Source organism: Schistocerca serialis, chromosome 3 (assembly GCF_023864345.2).
Source record: "Schistocerca serialis cubense isolate TAMUIC-IGC-003099 chromosome 3, iqSchSeri2.2, whole genome shotgun sequence".
Classification (NCBI taxonomy): Eukaryota; Metazoa; Arthropoda; class Insecta; order Orthoptera; family Acrididae; genus Schistocerca; species Schistocerca serialis.
In genome coordinates this window covers 409,165,171-409,188,756 of record NC_064640.1, presented here as the reverse complement: position 1 = coordinate 409,188,756, position 23,586 = coordinate 409,165,171, and the positions used below count along the sequence as shown (strand labels likewise).

The following is a 23,586-nucleotide window of genomic DNA, read 5'->3' as shown; positions in this document are numbered from 1 at the left end:
ATGTATTCTGATCATTTCCAGAATATTAACGGAACGTCAGCAGTGGTTCCGTATAGCGTTACATAAAGTGAGAGACAGAATTTAAAGAAAAGCAGTGACCTGGAGGAAAATGAGAGGAAATATCAAATCACTTCTCCCCACTATGGAACCAGCCCAACTATGTCGTTAGTTTCGAAGTTACTCACATTGAAATAAAGACACCATCACGTTTGGGAATTGTCGTAGCCAACAAAGAATTTTTTAGGTTTATTTTTAGGATTAGCAGATTCAGATAGCTTATTTCTTGTAGTAGACTCAGGTGTTTGTGGATGCAATGTCGATGAACGAGCATTTCGGAGCAGTTATTATGGAAGAACATTGCAACAAGAACACCTTAATTTACCACAATCGGTTGTATTACATGATAAAACGTGTAATGCTTCTCTCTGTTTTGTGACAGATGAAGCGTTTCCACTTCGCACAGATGGAACGAAACTGTTCTAAGAGAATCAGTTGGCAAACGAGCGAAAAATATTGGAAGTCATCTAGTTTAAAGGTGCAGTTTTTTAAGCTGAAAGCTACAGTGGCTTATATGTTCATGGTCCAATCACATTAATGCGAAAAACCTGAATAACCACCTTTTGGAGTGCAGGTGTGCACGAAGAAATTCAGTTGGACTTGGAAAGTATCGTAAGGAATGTGGAGCCATGCAGACCTCTGTGCAATGGCCAGCTGCGCCAGGTTTTTGAAGATCCATGGCGCAACAGCCCGATCGAGGTGGTCTCACAGATTCTCGACTGGGTTTAAATCCGAGGAGTTAGGTGGCCACAGGAGTACGGTAAACTCATCTTAGTGCTCTTCCAACCACGCACGTACACTGCGAGCTGTGTGACACGTCGCACTGTCCTGCTGGTAAATTCCACCGTACCGAGGAAAAAGCAGACTGTATGTAGGGGTGGACATGGTCCCAAAGGGTAGATGGATACTTGTGTTGATCCACTGTGCCTACCAGAACGACGAGATCACCCACGGAATGCCACGAAAACATTCCGCAGACCATAACACCTCCTCCTCCGGCCTGGACCCTTCAAACAACAGTTGCAGGGCCGTACACTCCAACGGCCATCTGATGGATGACACATAAAACGCGATTCACCTGAAAAGACCATCTCACACCCACCAGTAAATTTGCAGTTGCGGTATTAGCGTGCAAATTCCAGTCTTCGTCGTCGATGAAGATCACTCAGCATTGGCGCATGAACCAGGAGCCTGCTGCGGAGGCCCGCTCGCAGCAACGTTCGCTCAACGGTTGTTTAGGAGACACTGTTGGTAGCCCCTTGGTTCATCTGGGCGGTCAGTTGCTCAACAGTTAGACGTCTATTCGCCCGTACACATCTCCGCAGCCGTCGTTCACCCCTGTCATCAACGGCCCGTGGTGCACAGCAATTGCCTCGGCACCGGTTTTGGATAGCGCCATTTTTACGTGCACGGTATACCTCAATCACGACGGCACGCGGATGGTTTACACACTTAGGCATTTCGAAAATGCTTCCACCCTTGGCCCGAAAGCCAATGATAATTCCCTTTGGACGTCAGATAAACAGCTTCATTTCCATATTACGACTACTGCCCTGTTTCCCGCGTCCCCCAAAACGCTTTGTATACCCTAGACTGCTAGTGCTGCCATCTATAGTGTTTGAGTCTTCATCTAAATCTATATCCATATAGATACTCTGCAAGCCACCGGATTTTGCATGGCGGAGGGTACTCTGTACCACAAATGGCTCAAAAATGGTTCAAATGGCTCTGAGCACTATGGGACTTAACATCTAAGGTCATCAGTTCCCTAGAACTTGAACTACTTAAACCTAACTAACCTAAGGACATCACACACATCCATGCCCGAGGCAGGATGCGAAACTGCGACCGTAGCAGTCGCGCGGTTCCGGATTCAAGCGCCTAGAACCGCTCTGCTACCGTGGCCGGCTGTATCACTAATAGTCATTTCCTTTCCTGTTCCACTCGCAAATAGAACGAGTGAAAAACGACTGTCTATATGACTCTGTATGAGCCCTAATTTCTCGTTTCTTATCTTTGTGGTTCTTACATGGTCCTCTAGTAGCCCGCCCCGGAATTGCTTCAATGTCTTCCTTCAGTCCGACCTGGTACGGATGCCAAACACCGAACCGTACATAAAAACAGGTCGCACCAACGTCCTATATGCGATCTCCTTTACAGATGAACCACACTTTCCTAAAATTCCCGCAATAAACCAAAGTCCACCATTGGCTTTACCTACCACAGTTCTCACATGCTCGTTCCATTTCATATCACTTTGCAACGCTATACCCAGATATTTAAACGGCTTGACTGTGTCAAACAGCCGGCCGCTGTGGCCGTGCGGTTCTAGGCACTTCAGGCCGGAACCGCGTGACTGCTACTGACGCAGGTTCGAATCCTGCCTCGGGCGTGGATGTGTGTGATGTCCTTACGTTAGTTAGGTTTAAGTAGTTCTACGTTCTAGGGGACTGATGACCTCAGATGTTGAATCCCATAGTGCTGAGAGCCATTTGAACCATTTTTGTGTCAAATAGGACACTAATAATAGTGTATTCGAACGTTACAGGTTTGTTCTTCCTACTCATCCGCGTTAACTTACATTTTTCCACATTTAGGGCTAGCTCCCATTCATCACACGAACTATAAATTTCGTCTAAGTCGTCTTGTATCTTGCTACAGCCACTCAACGTCGACACCCTATCGTACACTACGGCATCATCAGCAAACAACAGCAGACTGATGCCCACCCTATCCGCCAAATCATTTATATATATAGAGAACAAGAGTGGTCCTATCACACTTTCCTGGGGCACTCCTGATGATACCGTTGTCTCTGATGAACACTCGCCGTAAGGGACAACATACTGGGTTCTATTACTTAAGAAGTATTCGAGCCACTCACACATCTGTGAACTTATTTCATATGCCCATACCTTCGTTAACAGCCTGCAATGGGGTACTGCGTCAAACGCCTTCCGGAAATCAAGGAGTATGGCATCTGCATGTTGCCCATGGTCCACAGTTCGCAGTATACATGTGAGAAAACGGCAAGCTGAGTTTCGCATGAGCGATGTGTTCTAGAACCATACTGATTCGTGGACATAAGCTTCTCAGCTTCAAAAAAGTTTGTTATATTCGAACTGAGAACATATGCAAGGATTTTGCAGCAAACAGAAGTTAGGGATATTGGTCTGTAATTTTGCGGGTCCGTTCTTTTACCCTTCTTATATTCTGGACCACCTGCGGTTTTTTCCAGTCTCTTGGGACTTTGTGTTGGGCGAGAGATTTACGATAAATGCAGACTAGGTAAGGGGCCAATGCCGTAAAGTACTCTTTGTAAAACGAAATTGGGATTCCATCCGGACCTGGCGATTTATTTGCTTTCAAATCTTTCAGTTGTTTCTCTACGCCAGGGATACTTATTAATAGGTCTTCCACAGGGGACTCTACCCGATAGTCAAATGACGGTATGTTTATACGCTTCTCCTGTGTGAACGATTTCTTGAACGTGAAATTTAAATTTTCGGCTTTCGTTCTGCCATCTTAAACTGCAACATCAGATTGGTCATCAAGGAACTGAATGGAAGCACGTTGACGTCGAACATAGGCGGTGGTCACATTACTGTGACTGGCCCGTGTAATATACAGGCACATCTCACTGATACATACACATCTGAACGATAATTTATCTTCAATTCGCTTAAAATTCAATATTTGAGCGTAACAGAAAAAATTTTATCCTCCAATCTATGTTAATCAATGTTGCTGTTGTTGTTGTTGTGGTCTTCAGTCCTGAGAGTGGTTTGATGCAGCTCTCCATGCTACTCTATCCTGTGCAAGCTTTTTCATCTCCCAGTACTTACTGCAACCTACATCCTTCTGAATCTGCTTAGTGTATTCATCTCTTGGTCTCCCCCTACGATTTTTACCCTCCACGCTGCCCTCCAAAACTAAATTGGTGATCCCTTGATGCCTCAGAACATGTCCTACCAACCGATCCCTTCTTCTGGTCAAGTTGTGCCACAAACTTCTCTTCTCCCCAATCCTATTCAATACTTCCTCATTAGTTATGTGATCCACCCATCTAATCTTCAGCATTCTTCTGTAGCACCACATTTCGAAAGCTTCTATTCTCTTCTTGTCCAAACTATTTATCGTCCATGTTTCACTTCCATACATGGCTACACTCCATACGAATACTTTCAGAAATGACTTCCTGACACTTAAATCAATACTGGATGTTAACAAATTTCTCTTCTTCAGAAACGCTTTCCTCGCCATTGCCAGCCTACATTTTATATCCTCTCTACTTCGACCATCATCAGTTATTTTGCTCCCCAAATAGCAAAACTCCTTTACTACTTTAAGTGCCTCATTTCCTAATCTAATTCCCTCAGCATCACCCGACTTAATTAGACTACATTCCATTATCCTTGTTTTGACATGAGGAAAATTTCCAACCGATTTCTCACACACAAACAGCAGTTGACCAGCGTTGCCTGGTGAAACGCTGTTGTGATGCCTCGTGTAAGGAGGAGAAATGCGTACCATCACTTTTCCGACTTTTATAAAGGTCGGATCGTAGCCTATCGCGATTGCGGTTTATCGTATCGCGACATTGCTGCTCGCATTGGTCGAGATCCAATGACTGTTAGCAGAATAATGGAATTGGTGGGTTCAGGAGAGTAATACGGAATGCCGTGCTGGATCCCAACGGCCTCGTATCACTAGCAGTCGAGATGACAGGCATCTTATCCGCATGGCTGTAACGGATCGTGCAGCCACGTCTCGATCCCTGAGTCAACAGATGGGGACGTTTGCAAGACAACAACCATCTGCACGAAAGGTTCGACGACGTTTGCAGCAGCATGGACTATCGGCTCGGAGACCATGGCTGCGGTTACCCTTGAAGCTGCATCACAGACAGGAGCGCCTGCGATGGTGTACTCAACGACGAACCTGGGTGCACGAATGGCAAAAAGTAATTTTTTCGGATGAATCCAGGTTCTATTTACAGCTTCTTGATGGTCATATCCGTGTTTAGCGACATCGCGGTGAACGCACATTGGAAGCGTGTATTTGTCATCGCCTTACTGGCGTATCACCCGGCGTGATGGTATGGGGCGCCATTGGTTACACGTCTCGGTCACCTCTTGTTCGCATTGACGGCACTTTGAACAGTGGACGTTACATTTCAGATGTGTTACGAACCGTGGCTCTACCCTTCATTCGATCCCTGCGAAACCCTACATTTCAGCAGGATAGTGCACGACCGCATGTTGCAGGTCCTGTACGGGCCTTTCTGGATACAGAAAATGTTCGACTGCTGCCCTGGCCAGCACATTCTCCAGATCTCTCACCAATTGAGAACGTCTGGTCAATGGTGGCCGAGCAACTGGCTCGTCGCAATACGCCAGTCACTACTCTTCATGAACTGTGGTATCGTGTTGAAGCTGCATGGGCAGCTGTGCCTGTACACGCCATCCAAGCTCTGTTTGACTCAATACCCAAGCGTATCAAGGCCGTTATTACGGCCAGAGGTGGTTGTTCTGGGTACTGATTTCTCAGGATCTATGCACCCAAATTGCGTGAAATTGTAATCACATGTCAGTTCTAGTATATTATATTTGTCCAATGAATACCCGTTTATCATCTGCAGTTCTTCTTGGTATAGTAATGTTAATGGCCAGTAGTGTACTATTCTCTAACCAAAAGCGCAAACCAGATAGCATTTTTGAGTGCATGGAGAGAACCCATACCATCTGTTGTACTGTGGTGCACCCAGCCACATCTGAAACATCCTGGCAGTAATGTGGATTTGTAGGACAATTCACCACCTACCTGTAATCTTGTTCATAGTCTGCTCACGTCGAAAGACAAAGCTGAAAGAAAAATCATGTAGTGGTATATTTTCGAAAAAGTTATAGTGCAATGGGCTGACGTATTCGCATTATTTAATATGAATGATTTCTTATTAATTCTCCTGCTGAATGATATATCGATCCCAAGACAGAAGGCATGGCGTGTGATGAACAAAGGGAAGATATATCGTTTTCGCTACAGATTAATAAGATCCAAGAAAAGAAAAATACGATTGCCTTATTCTCATTCTTTAGATTTAGAGTTGAATCACGTTGAGCTAAGTGTACCCATGTTCATCACACCTTTTGAATTGTGTCTCCCAGGAACAAAGTAAATCTCATGCTTGTTACAAAACTTACGATGTATTACACAGGAAATTCTATAAAAAGTCGAGCCTCCGAACGCTTCGGTATATTCTACACACGTGTGTGACGTAAGGGTTTCACTTTCCCGTAGTTAATCAAATTAAGACATAACTCGAGTGACTCAAACAACTATATATGGGTGCATCCCTGTTTCGTAAAAACTGCACAGATTCAGGTCATAATAACTGAAACCTGTTAAGGAAAAGTTCTCAGTGATCATTGGACACAACAGGTACGCGAAATCTGAACTTTACAAAGAGAAATTGCAATCAAAGATATAAGTAACATACCACATATTTCAACGTTTCAAATTCCTAATCATTTACAAAGTACACGGCTGAGAAGAGGTCCCACAAGGTAAGCTGGGTGGGGGAGTGGCTATGTACGTAAAAACATTATTCCATTTGAGTCCATAGATGTATCACGACACGGCACTGAACAGATATTTGAATGTTGTGCAGGGGCAGTTGAATTTAGTGAAACTAAACTTCTAATTGTTGTTGTTTATAGGTCTCCTAACTCTGGCTTCAGAGCATATCTGCTCAAGCTAGAGAGAGTTCTTGATTCACTTTGTAGGAAGTACCAGAAATTAGTTATGTATGGTGACTTCAATATAAATTTTGTATATGATGGTGCAAGAAAAAGGATGCTGATAGATCTCCTATATTCATATGATCTGATACAGACTGTACTTTTTCCAACTAGTGTGCAGGGGAACATTAGACAGCCATAGACAATATTTTTATTCATTCTTCATTACTAGATGGGCATTCTGTTAGTAAAAGCGTGAATGGCCTTTCAGACCATGATGCACAAATTTTAACAGTAAAAGGCTTTTGTACTCAAACAAATGTTGTATTTAATTACAAACTATGTAGGAAAGTTAAATCCAACAGCAACAGAGAGTTTTTTAAACCTTGTCAAGGAACAAGAGTGGCATGATGTTTATAGTGCCGATAACACAGATTATAAATACAATGCTTTCCTTAACACATTTCTCATGCTCTTTGAGAGTTGCTTTCCATTAGAACGTTCTAAGCAGTAATATGCAGCCCTGGTGGCTGACTAGTGGGATAAGGATATTTCGTAAAACAAAGCGGGAGTTATATCAAAAGGTTAGAAGTAGTCACAATCAAGCTACAGTAGCCCATTACAAACAGTACTGTAAGGTGCTTAAAAATGTTATTAGGAAGGAAAAGAGTATGTGGTATGCAAATACAATAGACAATTCACAGGATAAAACTAAAACCATATGGTTAGTTGTGAAGGAAATGTCTGGTCAGCAGCACAAGGTCGATGATATAAATTCAGTTCGTAGTAAAAATATTTCTGTTACTGATAAATCAGATATATGTACAGTATTTAACAATCGTTTTCTAAGCATTTCTGGTGAATTAAATAAAACTTTAGTTTCTAAAGGAAATCATATAACTTTCTTTGCAAATGCCTTTCCGAGATTGATGTCTGGAATACTCCTCTGTGATACATATAAGAGGGAGATTGAGTCAAGAATTAAATCACTGAAGACTAAGGACTCTCTTGGTTATGATGGAGTGTCTAGCAGAATATTAAAGTACTGTGCTGTACATGTTAGCCCAGTATTTACCCATATTTGTAATTTTTCCTTTGGGAATGGTCAGTTTCCTGAGCGATTAAAGTACTCAGTAGCCCTAAACCCGCTTTATAAAAAGGGGGAAAGGGATAATGTAGATAATTTAGACCTATTTCTATGCCATTAGTATTCGCAAAAGTTAGTGAAAAGACTGTGTATGTAAGGATAATTGATCATTTCATATCACACTTTAGAAGTCGTTTAACAACTGAAAATGCTAGATTCTCTTTTCTCTGTGAGTTACTGGATGGGATAAACAAAAGGTTTCGAACCCTTGGCATATTTTTTGATTTAACTAAGGCATTTGATTGTCTTGATCACAAAATATAGCTCCAGAAGTTGGACCATTACAGAATACTGGGAGTAGCTCACAATTGGTTCACCTCTTACTTTAGCAACAGGCAGCAAAAGGTCATTATTCACAATGTTGATAATGGCTGTGATGTAGGGTCTGAGTAGGGAACTGTCAAGTGGGGGGTGCCCCAGGGATCAGTGTTGGGGCCACTCCTATTCCTTATTTATATAAATGATAGTCCATCTAGTATTACGGGTAACTCTAAAATATTTCTGTTTGCTGATGACACTAGCTTGATAGTGAAGGACGTTGTGTGCAACATTGGCTCGGTTTCAAATAGTGCAGTACATGACCTATGTTCATACCTTGTAGAAAATAAACTAACGCTAAATCACAGTAAAGCTCAGTTTTTACAGTTTCTAAAACACAATTCAAGAAACCTGGCGTTTTAATTTCACAGAATGGGCATATTATTAGTGAAACTGAACAGTTCAGATTGCTAGGTGTTCAGATAGATAGTAAGCTGTCGTGGAAAGCCCACGTTCAGGATCTTGTTCAAAGACTTAATACTGCCATTTTTACTATTCGAATGGCATCAGAAGTGAGTGAGGAAAATTAGTCTACTTTGCTTATTCTTGTTGTATTGTTGATTACGTTTACTTAAACGTATGGAATGACTTTTTTCTGGTTTATAAAGATTTATTTTTATCTGCTATTACTTTTATGTTGTAATATTATATACTGACACGTTCCATGATCTCGGAGATTTTCTCCTCAATTTGGTCCTACGGAACTTGTATAAATTAAAAAAAAAAAAATACCAAGAGCGTTAAAGTGCCTCTTCCGGGATTTGGGGAGGTGTGCTGGCCCCAAATCGAATTCAGCCAGAGGATTAACAACGGGGACTGGTGTACTGGCCAGCCTGGACTTGTTTCTAGACGATTTCCCACATCCAACGTCCCACCTGAGATACACTTCGAAAACGTTACCTCACTTGTACTTGATTCACACTAGGGGCAGACAGTTGGGGTACACGAATTCCGTACCGGAAGGGGGAAGGGGGGGGGGAATAGTGGCGGCGTTATGAGAGGGCATCCGCCCACCCACTGTCACCAACTTTGCTTCGAGCCATCTAACAATGCCTGTCCTTAGGGCACGGAACGTAATTACGGAGAGTAAGAGGACTCTGCTGCAGTGGCGGCGTGGTCCGTCTAAAGCAGCGTGTTCTACACTAATCTGAACGAGCGGCTCCTTTGTTCACACGTTTCCGCTAACAAGGGGAACCCATCATAGGTCGGGTCAAATTATTTTGTCTTGGGTGACAGCCAACGACCTATATTAACAACATAAATTGGTCAAGGCGCCGCCATGTATGAAGCCAATTTAAAATTTAGCCGCCATGTTCTGCAGCATCAAGTTGGGAAATACTAGTCGTCTACTAGCACAGGATCATATGTTTGTTTTTGTTATTCAATAGCAGTTGCTGCAGCCAGTCACAGAAACGACACGTTTCGGGAAATGAGCCAGTCACAGAAACGACACGTTTCGGGAAATGATCCTGGTAATGAAGTGAGTTTTTCGTATTTTATGTCGTCTTATGCGTGATCTTCGTGGCATATGAGCTTCTGCATTATTCTGGTGATTTCATTATAATATAAACAAACGTATTTTTGTCATTACCGATGTATCTTTCCATGTAAATACAGACGCTTTCGTTTATAGATTTTACATTCGGTTATTCTACTTCTGACTTGAACGACATTTCACGCCTAGAAGTAGGCCTACTGTCCTGTACATTTATTAAAGGTACATTCAACAAACCGTTGATACCGGGGTTTATACTGAAGGCAAATGATGAGTAAACAAACACTTAAAATCGTGCTTGGAATTGCTGTTGAGGAGAATTACACGTATGTAGACAGGTCTTTCTGTTGTTGTTGTTGATGTTGTTATTGTTGTTGTTGTGTAATGTTGTTTTGTGTGGCTTTGAGCAATTGTAATGGAAGCCAGGACTCTCATGTTTTATGTCATACCGCATTAGGATATTTGTGCTTCGGAAAAGAGCAGCTACGAGATCCCCTACGACCAGTGCATACACTTTGGCGGAATTAATTTCAATGAAAGGCTCACAAAACTTTTTGGGCAAATTTTTATGATCTGACTTAAAAATGGAGTCGTATCTGTACATTATTGACTCCTGGGGTGTACGGAGCTATCCTTCCTTATACGACGGCCTGGTTGACGAGGAAATCGAAATATCAACTTTTTCATTAAAAGTAATTCCGCCAAAGTGTATGCCGTCGTATCAACCCTACGACATGTACCTTTACTGAAAGGTAAAGAATTACATTTTCACATTACAGAAGTGCCCTTTCTCATCGAGCAGCAAACGGAAATCACAAGTATAAGCAATACCTGTAATAAAATACACGCCAGGAGCCGTTATCAATTGCAGGCTCCAGATGCCTGGTTTGCCGCGAAATCATCGCTAGAGCGCGAGGTACTTAGCAACGTTAACGAGGTTGCTTGACCTAGTGATATTCACACCAAAAAATGTGACTGTGACATATGTACCTTCACACGTTGCTCATGGTGCTCTGAATGTTCATGCTTTGATTGTTTTTATGATATATATCACGCTAGGAAGAGCATTGGTTCTCTTGAAGTGTAAGAGTAAAAAATCAAGGCAGAAAATGAAACACTATAATTTATGCGTTTTTCATTTTCAATTATATTTAATTGCATAAGGTAATATAAGATTGGTGATGATAAAATCTGTTAATTGTAAGAGTTGAAATGCTTATTTTAGTTATGAATAACTCAAATGTATTTCTCGATGTTACAAAAATATTGATGTTGCATAATTCCGCGAGAACACCAGAAAAAATGTGACTGGATCTGAATACGAAGCACAAATTTTGAAAACAGTGCTTTTAGTCACTGCGCTACCGACTCCCTTTGATTTAACGCCACGAGAACAAACTAAAGAACTAGCATTGAAATTTGACTGTCATTTTCTCAGAAACTCTTGAGTGTTGTCACGTAAGGCAAAATAAGTGGTCCCTTTGTTTTCGTCCTTCTTTCCCCATGCGAAATTACGACTGTGTCAGAGAGCGACCTCTACCTTACTACTCAAGATAAACCCCTTCTCCTGTAATTATAGATTCTGCCAGTTCGAGTGTAAATTGTCCACAGTTAATGTAATATATGTGACCCACACACCTGCCATAATATCCGCGAAAAACGAAAAACTGTTACGAGAAATAGAGAACTCTCTCCGTACTCCTGCATTCAAAATGTGCACACTGGTACACAAATAATCAGGATACTAATAGGTATCATAAAAATCTGATTATATGCTGCCCTTAGGAATTCACACACATTTGAACATTTAATAATATGCTGGTACTGAATCTGATTCTCACTTCAGGACCCTTTCAATATTGATCGCCACATTGTCAAGGGGATGAAAATCAGTTGCATGTGGGTTTGTTTTGTTGGTATCAAAATTCGTAACATAAAACTTGGCATTGTGTTGCAGCCCTTTCAGAGTTGTGTGACAGCTGGAACTCTTATGATGAAGAACGATGTTGTGTCTTCGATTGTTTATCCTTATTTCATCAGTGATTTATGGCAATCAAATAGTTTTAAGCCATTCAGTATTAACTAACTGTTTTTTGTCTTCTAAGGCAATTGATCGCAACATGTCGAGTGTAACCAAAGAAACAAGAGGTTATTTTCTTGGAAATGCTTCACGAACGAATTACTTTGGTTCTTTTTGGTTCATCTTGGGACACCCAAGCGGTTGACTGCTACTGTACACTTTCGTTTTCTGCCACTGTGATGTATAGCGATTTTACATTTCCTCGACCGAATTCCTTACGTCAATTGATACGAGCTTGCTTTTGATCGTTGCTAAAACTGCACGAAATCAACTGGGAACATGTAATTTCACAGATAAATGTTCATCCAACATCGAATGTAATATAGTCTTTTAGAAGGGCCGGCCAAGAGACGAATAAAACTATGTTCCTACACATCTGATGTTCGTCTGTTGTAGAATTTTGGAACATGTTTTATGTTCACATGTTTTGAAATTCCTAGAGACCGAAAACACATCTGTAGGAATCAACATGGGTTCCGAAAACAACGACCGTATGAAACGTAACTCGCTCCGTTCGTCCACGAGGCTCACTTGTCAGAAACAAGTAGATTCCGACGCCGAGGTTGACACGTGTTCCGTGACCTCCGGAAGTCGTTCGAGACGGTTCCACACTGCCTAGTACGAGCGTACAGAATATCAGGCTAGCTGTGTGACTGGACTGAAGAGTTTCTACCAAACAGAACACAGCGCATCATTCTCAACGGAGAGTAATCTTCAGACGCAGAAGTAACTTCGGGAGTGCCCCAACGGAATTTTATAGGACTATTTCTTTTCACAATATGTATAAATGATTTGGTACATAGAGTCGGAAGCTTCGTGAGGCTTTTCGCGGAAGATGCCGTCGTATAAAGAGAAGTCGTAAGGGTAGAAAATTGTAGCGAAATCCAGAAAGACCTGAAGAGGATCGATGCTTAGTGCCGCTACTGGTTGTTGACGCTCACCATAAACAAAAGTAGGGCACTGCGTATAAATACAGCGAAATACACATTATTGGATGATTACATGATTTCAGAACGAGCACTGGACGCACTCATATCCGTTAAATATCTGGGAATATTCGCAAACAGCGATTTAAGGTGAAATGACCACATAAAATTAATCACTGGTAAAAGAGATGCCAGACTCATATACAATGGAAGAATCTTCAAGAAATGTAGTTCAACTACAAAGTCGGTAGCTTACAAAACACTCATTAGACCAATGCTCGAATATTTCCCGGCTGTCTGAGATAAGTACTAGATGAGATTAGTAGAGGAAATAGAGAAGATTCCAAGAACAGTAGCGTGTTTTGTTAGAGGTTCAACCAATATATTGCTTCCTCCTGCTTATAGCTCGTGACATGACCATGGAAGTAAAGTCAGAGAGATCCGAGGTCACTCGGAGGCTTACCAGCAATAGTTCTTCCCACGCACCAAGCAAAGAGGGAAGTGACACTGGTACACAAAGTACCCAACGTCAGGCATTGTAAGGTAGCTTGCTGAGTATAGATGCAGACGTAGATGTAAATGTCTTCGATATTTCTAAGCGTGTCTGTATCCCGTGGCAAGTCACGTAAGGTTAAGTCCGAGAGAGTTGGACTCCTGGGTGAGAAGGACCATTGGCGTATTTTACAAATGCGCTGTAGGCAGCAGCTCCCACTACCTGTGAGAAAGCTCTTTTGCGAAAAAACGTGGTGCAAAAGTTTTGCTGTTATTTTCATATTAGTTCTGGAGAAAACCAACATTCTCTGTCCTGGTAAGCTGAAAATTTTTGTCGGGTAGTTACATAACTTTACTATTAAGGCACAATACTGATGCAGTTATTTTACTACTAGCTTGACAAATGTGTATGCATGAAACTAATCTAAAATGGCCACTGAGTTCGCTATCTGCAGATAGAAGTCGGGGTGATCCATCTCTCCCAGACAATCGAGAGGGATGGACCAGTGTTATTTGGGAAAGATAGATCGCGTGTTTTAATGTAGGAGAGATGAGCCACAATGAAACTTAGCTTCAAGACATGTGGAATAACCCCACTGAAGACAGCCGAGGTACCAGACTACGGTTATTTGTCGGAAGAGCAAAATCTCATGTAGGCCAACCAACCACTTCAAAGCTCATCAAAAAAACTAGTAACCCCAACCACACCAAAACAGCACAGCTACCTGCACGAGTCAAATGCCGTTACTGACAAAACTTCGGGCTCTACTCCTACAAAACCTAAAACTTCCAACATTACCACGACAAAACAGGCTACTCCTAGGCCAACACAAACATCATCTTTTGGAAGAAAATTACCTGCTCCTTCTATTGATACACCCGTGAATTTGAAGAGGAAGGCAGCAACTGTATCCAAAGTGCTAAACTCTGCTGAAAATATTCAAACTGTAAAGAAAAAGAGGGGTAAGAAAAGAAAGGAAACGGAAAAAGGCACAAAAAAGATAATACACTCCTGGAAATGGAAAAAAGAACACATTGACACCAGTGTGTCAGACCCACCATACTTGCTCCGGTCACTGCGAGAGAGCTGTACAAGCAATGAACACACGCACGGCACAGCGGACACACCAGGAACCGCGGTGTTGGCCGTCGAATGGCGCTAGCTGCGCAGCATTTGTGCACCGCCGCCGTCAGTGTCAGCCAGTTTGCCGTGGCATACGGAGCTCCATCGCAGTCTTTAACACTGGTAGCATGCCGCGACAGCGTGGACGTCAACCGTATGTGCAGTTGACGGACTTTGAGCGAGGGCGTATTGTGGGCATGCGGGAGGCCGGGTGGACGTACCGCCGAATTGCTCTACACGTGGGGCGTGAGGTCTCCACAGTACATCGATGTTGTCGCCAGTGGTCAGCGGAAGGTGCACGTGCCCGTCGACCTGGGACCGGACCGCAGCGACGCACGGATGCACACCAAGACCGTAGGATCCTACGCAGTGCCGTAGGGGACCGCACCGCCACTTCCCAGCAAATTAGGGACACTGTTGCTCCTGGGGTATCGGCGAGGACCATTCGCAACCGTCTCCATGAAGCTGGGCTACGGTCCCGCACACCGTTAGGCCGTCTTCCGCTCACGCCCCAACATCGTGCAGCCCGCCTCCAGTGGTGTCGCGACAGGCGTGAATGGAGGGACGAATGGAGACGTGTCGTCTTCAGCGATGAGAGTCGCTTCTGCCTTGGTGCCAATGATGGTCGTATGCGTGTTTGGCGCCGTGCAGGTGAGCGCCACAATCAGGACTGCATACGACCGAGGCACACAGGGCCAACACCCGGCATCATGGTGTGGGGAGCGATCTCCTACACTGGCCATACACCACTGGTGATCGTCGAGGGGACACTGAATAGTGCACGGTACATCCAAACCGTCATCGAACCCGTCGTTCTACCATTCCTAGACCGGCAAGGGAACTTGCTGTTCCAACAGGACAATGCACGTACGCATGTATCCCGTGCCACCCAACGTGCTCTAGAAGGTGTAAGACAACTACCCTGGCCAGCAAGATCTCCGGATCTGTCCCCCATTGAGCATGTTTGGGACTGGATGAAACGTCGTCTCACGCGGTCTGCACGTCCAGCACGAAGGCTGGTCCAACTGAGGCGCCAGGTGGGAATGGCATGGCAAGCCATTCCACAGGACTACATCCAGCATCTCTACGATCGTCTCCATGGGAGAATAGCAGCCCGCATTGCTGCGAAAGGTGGATATACACTGTACTAGTGCCGACATTGTGCATGCTCTGTTGCCTGTGTCTATGTGCCTGTGGTTCTGTCAGTGTGATCATGTGATGTATCTGACCCCAGGAATGTGTCAATAAAGTTTCCCCTTCCTGGGACAATGAATTCACGGTGTTCTTATTTCAATTTCCAGGAGTGTAGAAGGAAAATACTAGTGAATAGAAAACAGACAGAAGTTAAAAACGAAAAAAATGGTGCAAATTGCTCACTGTGTTCATTAGATACAGGAAGCTCCAACACTGAAAACATAGTAGAATACTACGAAAGTAAGTTTGATGTATGGGATCAACATGAATATTTTACTTTTGAATGCATTATGGGAACAGCGGTGATCAATGTCTTATAAATAATTACTATTAAAAACAGTCTTGATCACGATTTATTTAACAAGGTGACCGGTTTCGACCACTACTGTGGTCATCTTCAGACCATTGAGTAGGAACCTCTTTCTGTTGGAGAATTCTCCAACAGAAAGAGGTTCCTACTCAATGGTCTGAAGATGACCACAGTAGTGGTCGAAACCGGTCACCTTGTTAAATAAATCGTGATCAAGACTGTTTTTAATAGTAATTATGAATATTTTAGGTGTAGAGAAATCTGTTACGAAATAAATAAAAAAGACGATTGGATTCAGTGTGTTTCTGGTTCACGATGGTCATATTGTGTGGCGGCGGCTTAATTTTAAAATTTGTTTAATTATATTTAGTAGGCCGTTTTTTTTACAACAGCTTGGAAACTAGTTTTGTTGTCTGTCAGAATGCGATGGAGAACATACTAACTGTAGTTTTCAATCTGCAAGTCCACTTTCTTCTTGTGCTCACTCAAAGAAAATGTTTCTTTCCCTCTATGCACTCAGTGGGATCAGGAACTACGATTATAAATAAAAGTTTTGAGTTCTGACTGATTAATGTATTCAGTAAAAGTTCACACACAGAAACGTAGTAATATTCCTGATAGTAATAATAATGATGTCTGTATCATAAACACCACTATGAGCAGTTCAGAGGCGACCTCTACGGTCAGTTCCAATTAAAATGGTCTTTGCCATGACTTCTAAGCATCAAAGTTCCACAAAAGTGGAAAATATTCTCACCGCTTGCCACGCGATTTTGTTAACTTTACAGGCGGCACACAAACAGTTACTTCCGTGAAATGTAAGCGATCCAGGACGGTGTACAGACCTCGCGAGTTCACTTTCTATTTGTTCCGAAAACTTGCATTTAGTAGCAGCCTGGCTGTAACGTCATCCGAGGCAGCGCCTAAGCCGGCGTTTGACTGACATGGACAGGCTAATAGCTCGTTGCAAAGTGTCTGTGTCTACTGTGTCTACTGCAGACGCAGATGCAGCAGCTGGAAGAGCTTCCTACACTCCGCCTGGAGGAGGCTAATCACAGTGCGCTGTTCCTGCAATACCTGATGGGACCGTGATTTGTGATCTGGCGGATTGAGGGTCCTAACAGTTGATTTGGCTTTGTCCTGAGTCTGCTAGGAACCGGATCACTTCCGCATCAGTTCCGGCCAGCGTGTTGTTGGCCTGTGGTGTGGCCTATGTCCTTGCGCAGGGCGAATTTAAACGCCCTGTTTTGGACCCTTTGCAGGGTGACTGTCTTTGTGTCAGTGGCATTGCCCCACACCTCGGCCGCATACTCCAGCACTGGGCATATCAGTGTAAGGTAAAGCGTAATGCCATGGTGAGGAGGCAGGCTCGACGCTGGGTTCAGCAGAGGGTATAAGACGAGGAGGCGCCTTACAGCCCTCTCCTAACCCAACGAATGTGAGGACCCCACGAGCGTCGCTGTCCTATCTTGGCTCCGAGGTAAACTGCAGTCTTGGTCCACAGGATGAGGTCTCCCACAATGGTGACTGGTTCAAGGTCTGGCAGTATCTTCCTCTTAGTGCAGACAACTGCCTGGCTCTTGGTGGGGTTGAAACAGAGGCTCCGCTTAGTGGACCAAGTCCCCAGTGCCTCACAGAATAGTTGTAGATGGCGTCCCATGGAGTGAGCGTTCATGCTGTTGGTGAACAGGGCAGTGTCAACTTCAACCTGTCCACCTGCAGCGCATCAGCCACATAAAGGGGGTAAGCAGGAGGCCAAGAACGGACCGCTGAGGCTTCCCAGCTCAAATAGGCCAGACAGTGGACGTCGCTTGGTCGGCTCACACATGGAACGAGTGGCCACAGAGGTATGACCTCAGGAAGACCACTTGCGATGTTGGGACCCTGTGCACAAAGAGCTTGTACACAAGGATGTCATACCACATGGAGTCAAAGGCCCAGGAGACAGACAGGAATGCTGCCCCAATGTATTCGCTCGTCTCCAGGTGCCTTATCATGAGCTCCATCAAATGCAACATTTGGTGAGTGGTGGCATGGCCACCCCGAAAACCAAACCGTTCATCTGGGAGAAAATGTTCCTGATTTGAACACTTTCAAGAGGACCATTAGCAGACCAATGGTCTGGTAACTTGACAGCAATCGTGGGTCCTTGTTGAGCTTCAGGATGGCCACAACTTCTGCATGGTTCCACACAGAAAGGAAGACTCCCAAAACTAGGATCACATTCAAGATATCTGCCAGAGGTTCATGTACCACTGGCAGTAGGTGCAGCAGGAGCGTGCTAGTAACGCCATCACTGCCACTGCACTTTTGGGCATTCAGTGTCCAAAATTTTGATGCGACCTCCTCAGAGAGTGCGATGATGTCATCCTCCTCCCTGGCAACCAGGAAGGTGGGGAATCGTTCCTCAATAAGACATATGTATGCCTTGTCAATGGCATCCTCTACTGGTGTGAAGTTGGCTTGGATGGGGTCAGCCAGTACACGGACTGCTGTTGGCGTCACTGATGGGTTCCTGGTCGACGGGCAGAGGTGGGGTGCACTCTCTCCACCAGAGGAACTGTGTACGACACGCCACGCACTGCCATCATCAGGGTTGAGGGTGGCGACCTAGTCAGCTCACTCCCTGTTCTAGTGGGCCTCCACAGCTGCCTTAATCTCCAGTTCCAGTTGGTTTAGTCGGCGTTTCGTGGCCAGGTGATTCGTGTGTTGCCACTCACAGGACCGCCGATTTTTTGCAGCAAAGTCTGCCAAGATGAGAGGCAGCAGGTGATGGGAGAAGTCCCATGGTCGTTGAGGCCAACCAGGTATGGTAGCGTCATCAGCTGAGAGTAGTGCATCAGTGAGGAATGCGAGGGCCACCTTGGCCCATTCCTCCATTGGAGCAGGTGTATGTCGGAGGTTGGAGGCGACATGCACCTTGGCCTTGTATCCTTCGACATCAACAGTTATGGCAAGCTTGGACTGCCACACAGATCACATCCATGTCAAAGATCATGGGGACGTGATCTGATGACAAGGCTGTTCTTGTCTTGACAGATTTAAACTGGTCGATCCCCTTGAGGATGGCGACACTGAGGACATCAGGCTGCCCATGACCTGGAAAGATCACTGAGTCGAAAGGTCCCACTACTGTGGCGCCATGCTGCCGTGCAGAATGCAAAAAATGGTTCAAATGGCTCTGAGCACTATGGGACTTAACATCTGTGGTCATCAGTCCCCTAGAACTTAGAACTACTTAAACCTAACTAACCTAAGGACATCACACACATCCATGCCCGAGGCAAAATTCGAACCTGCGACCGTAGCAGTCGCGCAGTTCCGGACTGAGCGCCTGAACCGCTAGACCACCGCGGCCGGCGTGCAGAATGCAGGAGGTGACTTCCATTGCCATTGGTGAGGCGAGAGTTCCACTGCATGGACCTTGCATTGAAGTCCCAACCAATGAAAAGCCGCCCCTCCACTGCCAGCAGGGCATCGATTCAGCACTCTGAAGAAGACCCCGCAGCAGCTGGTAGGCTGCAATACACATGATCTTGCCAGCAGTGATGTGGACCAGCACACCACTGGCTTCAATCATTGCCAGCCGCGGTATATACACCTGGTGGTGCTGGATAGAGGTCTTGATGTAGACAGTGGTGACCCCGCTGACAGTCAGTTTATATGTCTGGTAGCAGATGAAGGTCGCATCGCTGACAGCGATTTCAGGCTTGAGGTGGTTCTCACAGATGAGGCAAATATCTATTGCCTCAATGCTCCTTGTTGTGGGAAGAGACTATAGGCGTTGAAAACGCAGATCTTCAGCCCATAGACATGGTCGTTATCCATCTACAGCATGGAGGCAACGGTGACATGGAGGGCCATCGAGACAGTGGAGACCAGCGCTGGGAGTTGGGACATGACCATAATAACGATCTGGAGCAGAGTGCGAAGCTCGTTTGCAGGAACCCCATTAATCGGCGCGGCCACAGGTATGGAGCCCTGAGCACCAAGTTGGCCTGGGTGGTCGCTGCAGGGGAGGCAGACTGTGCCAACAAGGCTGTGGCAGTGTGATGGGTAGCATAGTCAGCCTGTGTCGGGCCAAAGCCTCAGGAGGGCGTCCTCCGCAGTATCCACGATGTTGGGAGGTGGACTACTGATCAGTCACCTGTGCTTTGGCGATAGACGCGTAGCTGACTCCACACTGCACATTGCGTGCCACCCTACCGCCACAGTTGTGTGACTTGACTGCAGGGCAGTATGTAGCTAGCGACATGCCTTCCACTACAGTTGCAGCACTGTGGTGGTAAGTGTTATTTCTTCTTAGAGCATTCCTTGGTCTGATGCTGCCCTGCACACTTGATGCAGCAGACAGGCATGGTACAATCCTTGGAAAAATGGCAGAGACCTTGACAAAAGAAGCATTGCAACCCCTTGCCCTCGGCTAGAGGTGTCTCGACCGAGACGTAGATGTCGGTGAGACAGTCGACGTTGATCTTGTAGTTGACACAGTTGTCAACCAGGATGACGAAAAACCGGACCATGTTCCTGTGTGCCCTGGGACACTTCATGTGTTCAACTGTGTGACCCACTAAGCCCTTGTTCATCAGCTATTGTTTGAGGTGGTCAGGGGCCATCTTGAGGAGAAGATGGTAGAGAACCACCTTCAGCAGCTTCAGGGGCTCAGCATTGTGTGTGAAACAGAGGAGACCCTGTTGCCAGATGAATGCCATTAGTTTGTGGTGGTCATCAATCTACATCTACATCTACATCCACACTCCGCAAGCCACCTGACGGTGTGTGGCGGACGGTACCTTGAGTGCCTCTCTCGGTTCTCCCTTTTATTCCAGTCTCGTATTGTTCGTGGGAAGAAGGATTGTCGGTATGCCTCTGTGTGGGCTCTAATCTCTCTGACTTTATCCTCATGGTCTCTTCGCGAGATATACGTGGGAGGGAGCAATATACTGCTTGACTCTTCGGTGAAGGTATGTTCTCGAAACTTTAACAAAAGCCCATACCGAGCTACTGAGCGTCTCTCCCGCAGAGTCTTCCACTGGAGTTTATCTATCATCTCCGTAACGCTTTCGCGATTACTAAATGATCCTGTAACGAAGCGCGCTGCTCTCCGTTGGATCTTCTCTATCTCTTCTGTCAACCCTATGTGGTATGGATCCCACACTGCTGAGCAGTATTCAAGCAGTGGGCGAACAAGCGTACTGTAACCTACTTCCTTTGTTTTCGGATTCCATTTCCTTAGGATTCTTCCAATGAATCTCAGTCTGGCATCTGCTTTACCGACGATCAACTTTATATGATCATTCCATTTTAAATCACTCCTAATTCGTACTCCCAGATAATTTATGGAATTAACTGCTTCCAGTTGCTGACCTCCTATATTGTAGCTAAATGATATGGGATCTTTCTATGTATTCGCAGCACATTACACTTGACTACATTGAGATTCAATTGCCATTCCCTGCTTCATGCGTCAATTCGTTGCAGATCGTCCTGTATTTTAGTACAATTTTCCATTGTTACAACCTCTCGATATACCACAGCATCATCCGCAAAAAGCTTCAGTGAACTTCCGATGTCATCCACAAGGTCATTTATGTATATTGTGAATAGCAACGGTCCTACGACACTCCCCTACGGCACACCTGAAATCAGTCTTACTTCGGAAGACTTCTCTCCATTGAGAATGACATGCTGCGTTCTGTTATCTAGGAACTCTTCAATCCAATCACACAATTGGTCTGACAGTCCATATGCTCTTACTTTGTTCATTAAACGACTGTGGGGAACTGTATCGTACGCCTTGCGGAAGTCAAGAAACACGGCATCTACCTGTAAACCCGTGTCTATGGCCCTCTGAGTGTCGTGGACGAATAGCGCGAGCTGAGTTTCACACGATGGTCTTTTTCGAAACCCATGCTGATTCCTACAGAGTAGATTTCTAGTTTCCAGAAAAGTCATTATACTCGAACATAATACGTGTTCCAAAATTCTACAACTGATCGACGTTAGAGATATAGGTCTATAGTTTTGCACATCTGTTCGAAGTCCCTTCTTGAAGACCGGGATGACCTGTGCCCTTTTCCAATCCTTTGGAATGCTACGCTCTTCTAGAGACCTACGGTACACCGCAGCAAGAAGGGGGGCAAGTTCCTTCGCGTACTCTGTGTAAAATCGAACTGGTATCCCATCAGGACCAGGGGCCTTTCCTCTTTTGAGCGATTTTAATTGTTTCTCTATCCCTCTGTCGTCTATTTCGATATCTACCATTTTGTCATCAGTGCGACAATCTAGAGAAGGAACTACAGTGCAGTCTTCCTCTGTGAAACAACTTTGGAAAAAGACTTTTAGTATTTCGGCCCTTAGTCTGTCATCCTCTGTTTCAGTACCATTTTGGTCACTGAGTATCTGAATATTTTGTTTTGATCCACCTACTGCTTTGACATAAGACCAAAATTTCTTAGGATTTTCTGCCAAGTCAGTACATAGAACTTTACTTTCGAATTCATTGAACGCCTCTCGCATGGACCTCCTCACATTACATTTCACTTCGCGTAATTTTTGTTTGTCTGCAACGCGTTGGTTATGTTTATGGTTGCTGTGAAGTTCCCTTTGCTTCTGCAGCAGTTTTCTAACTCGGTTGTTGTACCACGGTGGCTCTTTTCCGTCTCTTACGATCTTGCTTGGCACATACTCATCTAACGCATATTGTACGATGGTTTTAAACTTTGTCGACTGATCCTCAACACTATCTGTACTTAAAGCAAAACTTTTGTGTTGAGCCGTCAGGTAATCTGAAATCTGCTTTTTGTCACTTTTGCTAAACAGGAAAATCTTCCTACCTTTTTTAATATTTCTATTTACGGCTGAAATCATCGATGCAGTGACTGCTTTATGATCGCTGATTCTCTGTTCTGCGTTAACTATTTCAAATAGTTCGGGTCTGTTTGTCACCAGAAGGTCTAATATGTTATCGCCACGAGTCGGTTCTATGTTTAACTGCTCAAGGTAGTTTCCAAATAAAGCACTTAAAAAAATTTCTCTGGATTCTTTGTCCCTGCCACCCGTTATGAACGTTCGAGTCTCCCAGTCTATATCCGGCAAATTAAAATCTCCACCCAGAACTATAACATGGTGGGGAAATCAACTCGAAATATTTTCCAAATTATCCTTCAGGTGCTCAGCCACAACAGCTGCTGAGCCAGGGGGCCTATAGAGACGTCCAATTACCATGTCTGAGCCTGCTTTAACCGTGACCTTCACCCAAATTTTTTCACATTTCGGATCTCCGTCGATTTCCTTCAATACTATTGCTCTTCTTATCGCTATAAACACGCCTCCCCCTTCACTGTCCTGCCTGTCTCTGAGGTATACATTCCAATCGTGGCAAGGAAGACCTGGTAGATGTCCTCACCCTTTGTTTTGAAGCACATGATATCGGCGACGGCATGTAGTCTTCCTTCCACTGCAGAACAATCGGTGGAGGTCCCTGTTGAAGGCTGGAGTCTTCATTCATGGCGTAAGTAGCCGTTCTGGCTCATTCGGGAAGCGGTTCGAGGTTTTGATTGGTTGTCGTTGTACTTGTTCAAGCTTCTGTGCCCGGACTGTGAGCTTCTGCCAAGGCTTCTTGAAGCCATTGTCCTGAGGATGAGCCGGATTTGACGCCCCTGGAGCATCCTGGTCAGTCGCCTTCTTCTTAGTCTGCTTCCT

The 23,586-nt window shown here is 44.7% G+C and overlaps 1 protein-coding gene across 1 annotated transcript in view; it reads right to left on the bottom strand.

The window, feature by feature from the left end:
- The window catches only part of LOC126470895 (trypsin-1-like), a 219,482-nt gene extending 196,156 nt beyond the window's left edge, over positions 1–23,326 (bottom strand). Inside the window, exon 1 of the mRNA XM_050098919.1 lies at positions 23,291–23,326. Within this exon, the coding sequence (XP_049954876.1) occupies positions 23,291–23,326 (36 nt within the window). The remainder of the gene's footprint in view (positions 1–23,290) is intronic.
- Between the last annotated feature and the right edge of the window lie 260 nt (positions 23,327–23,586).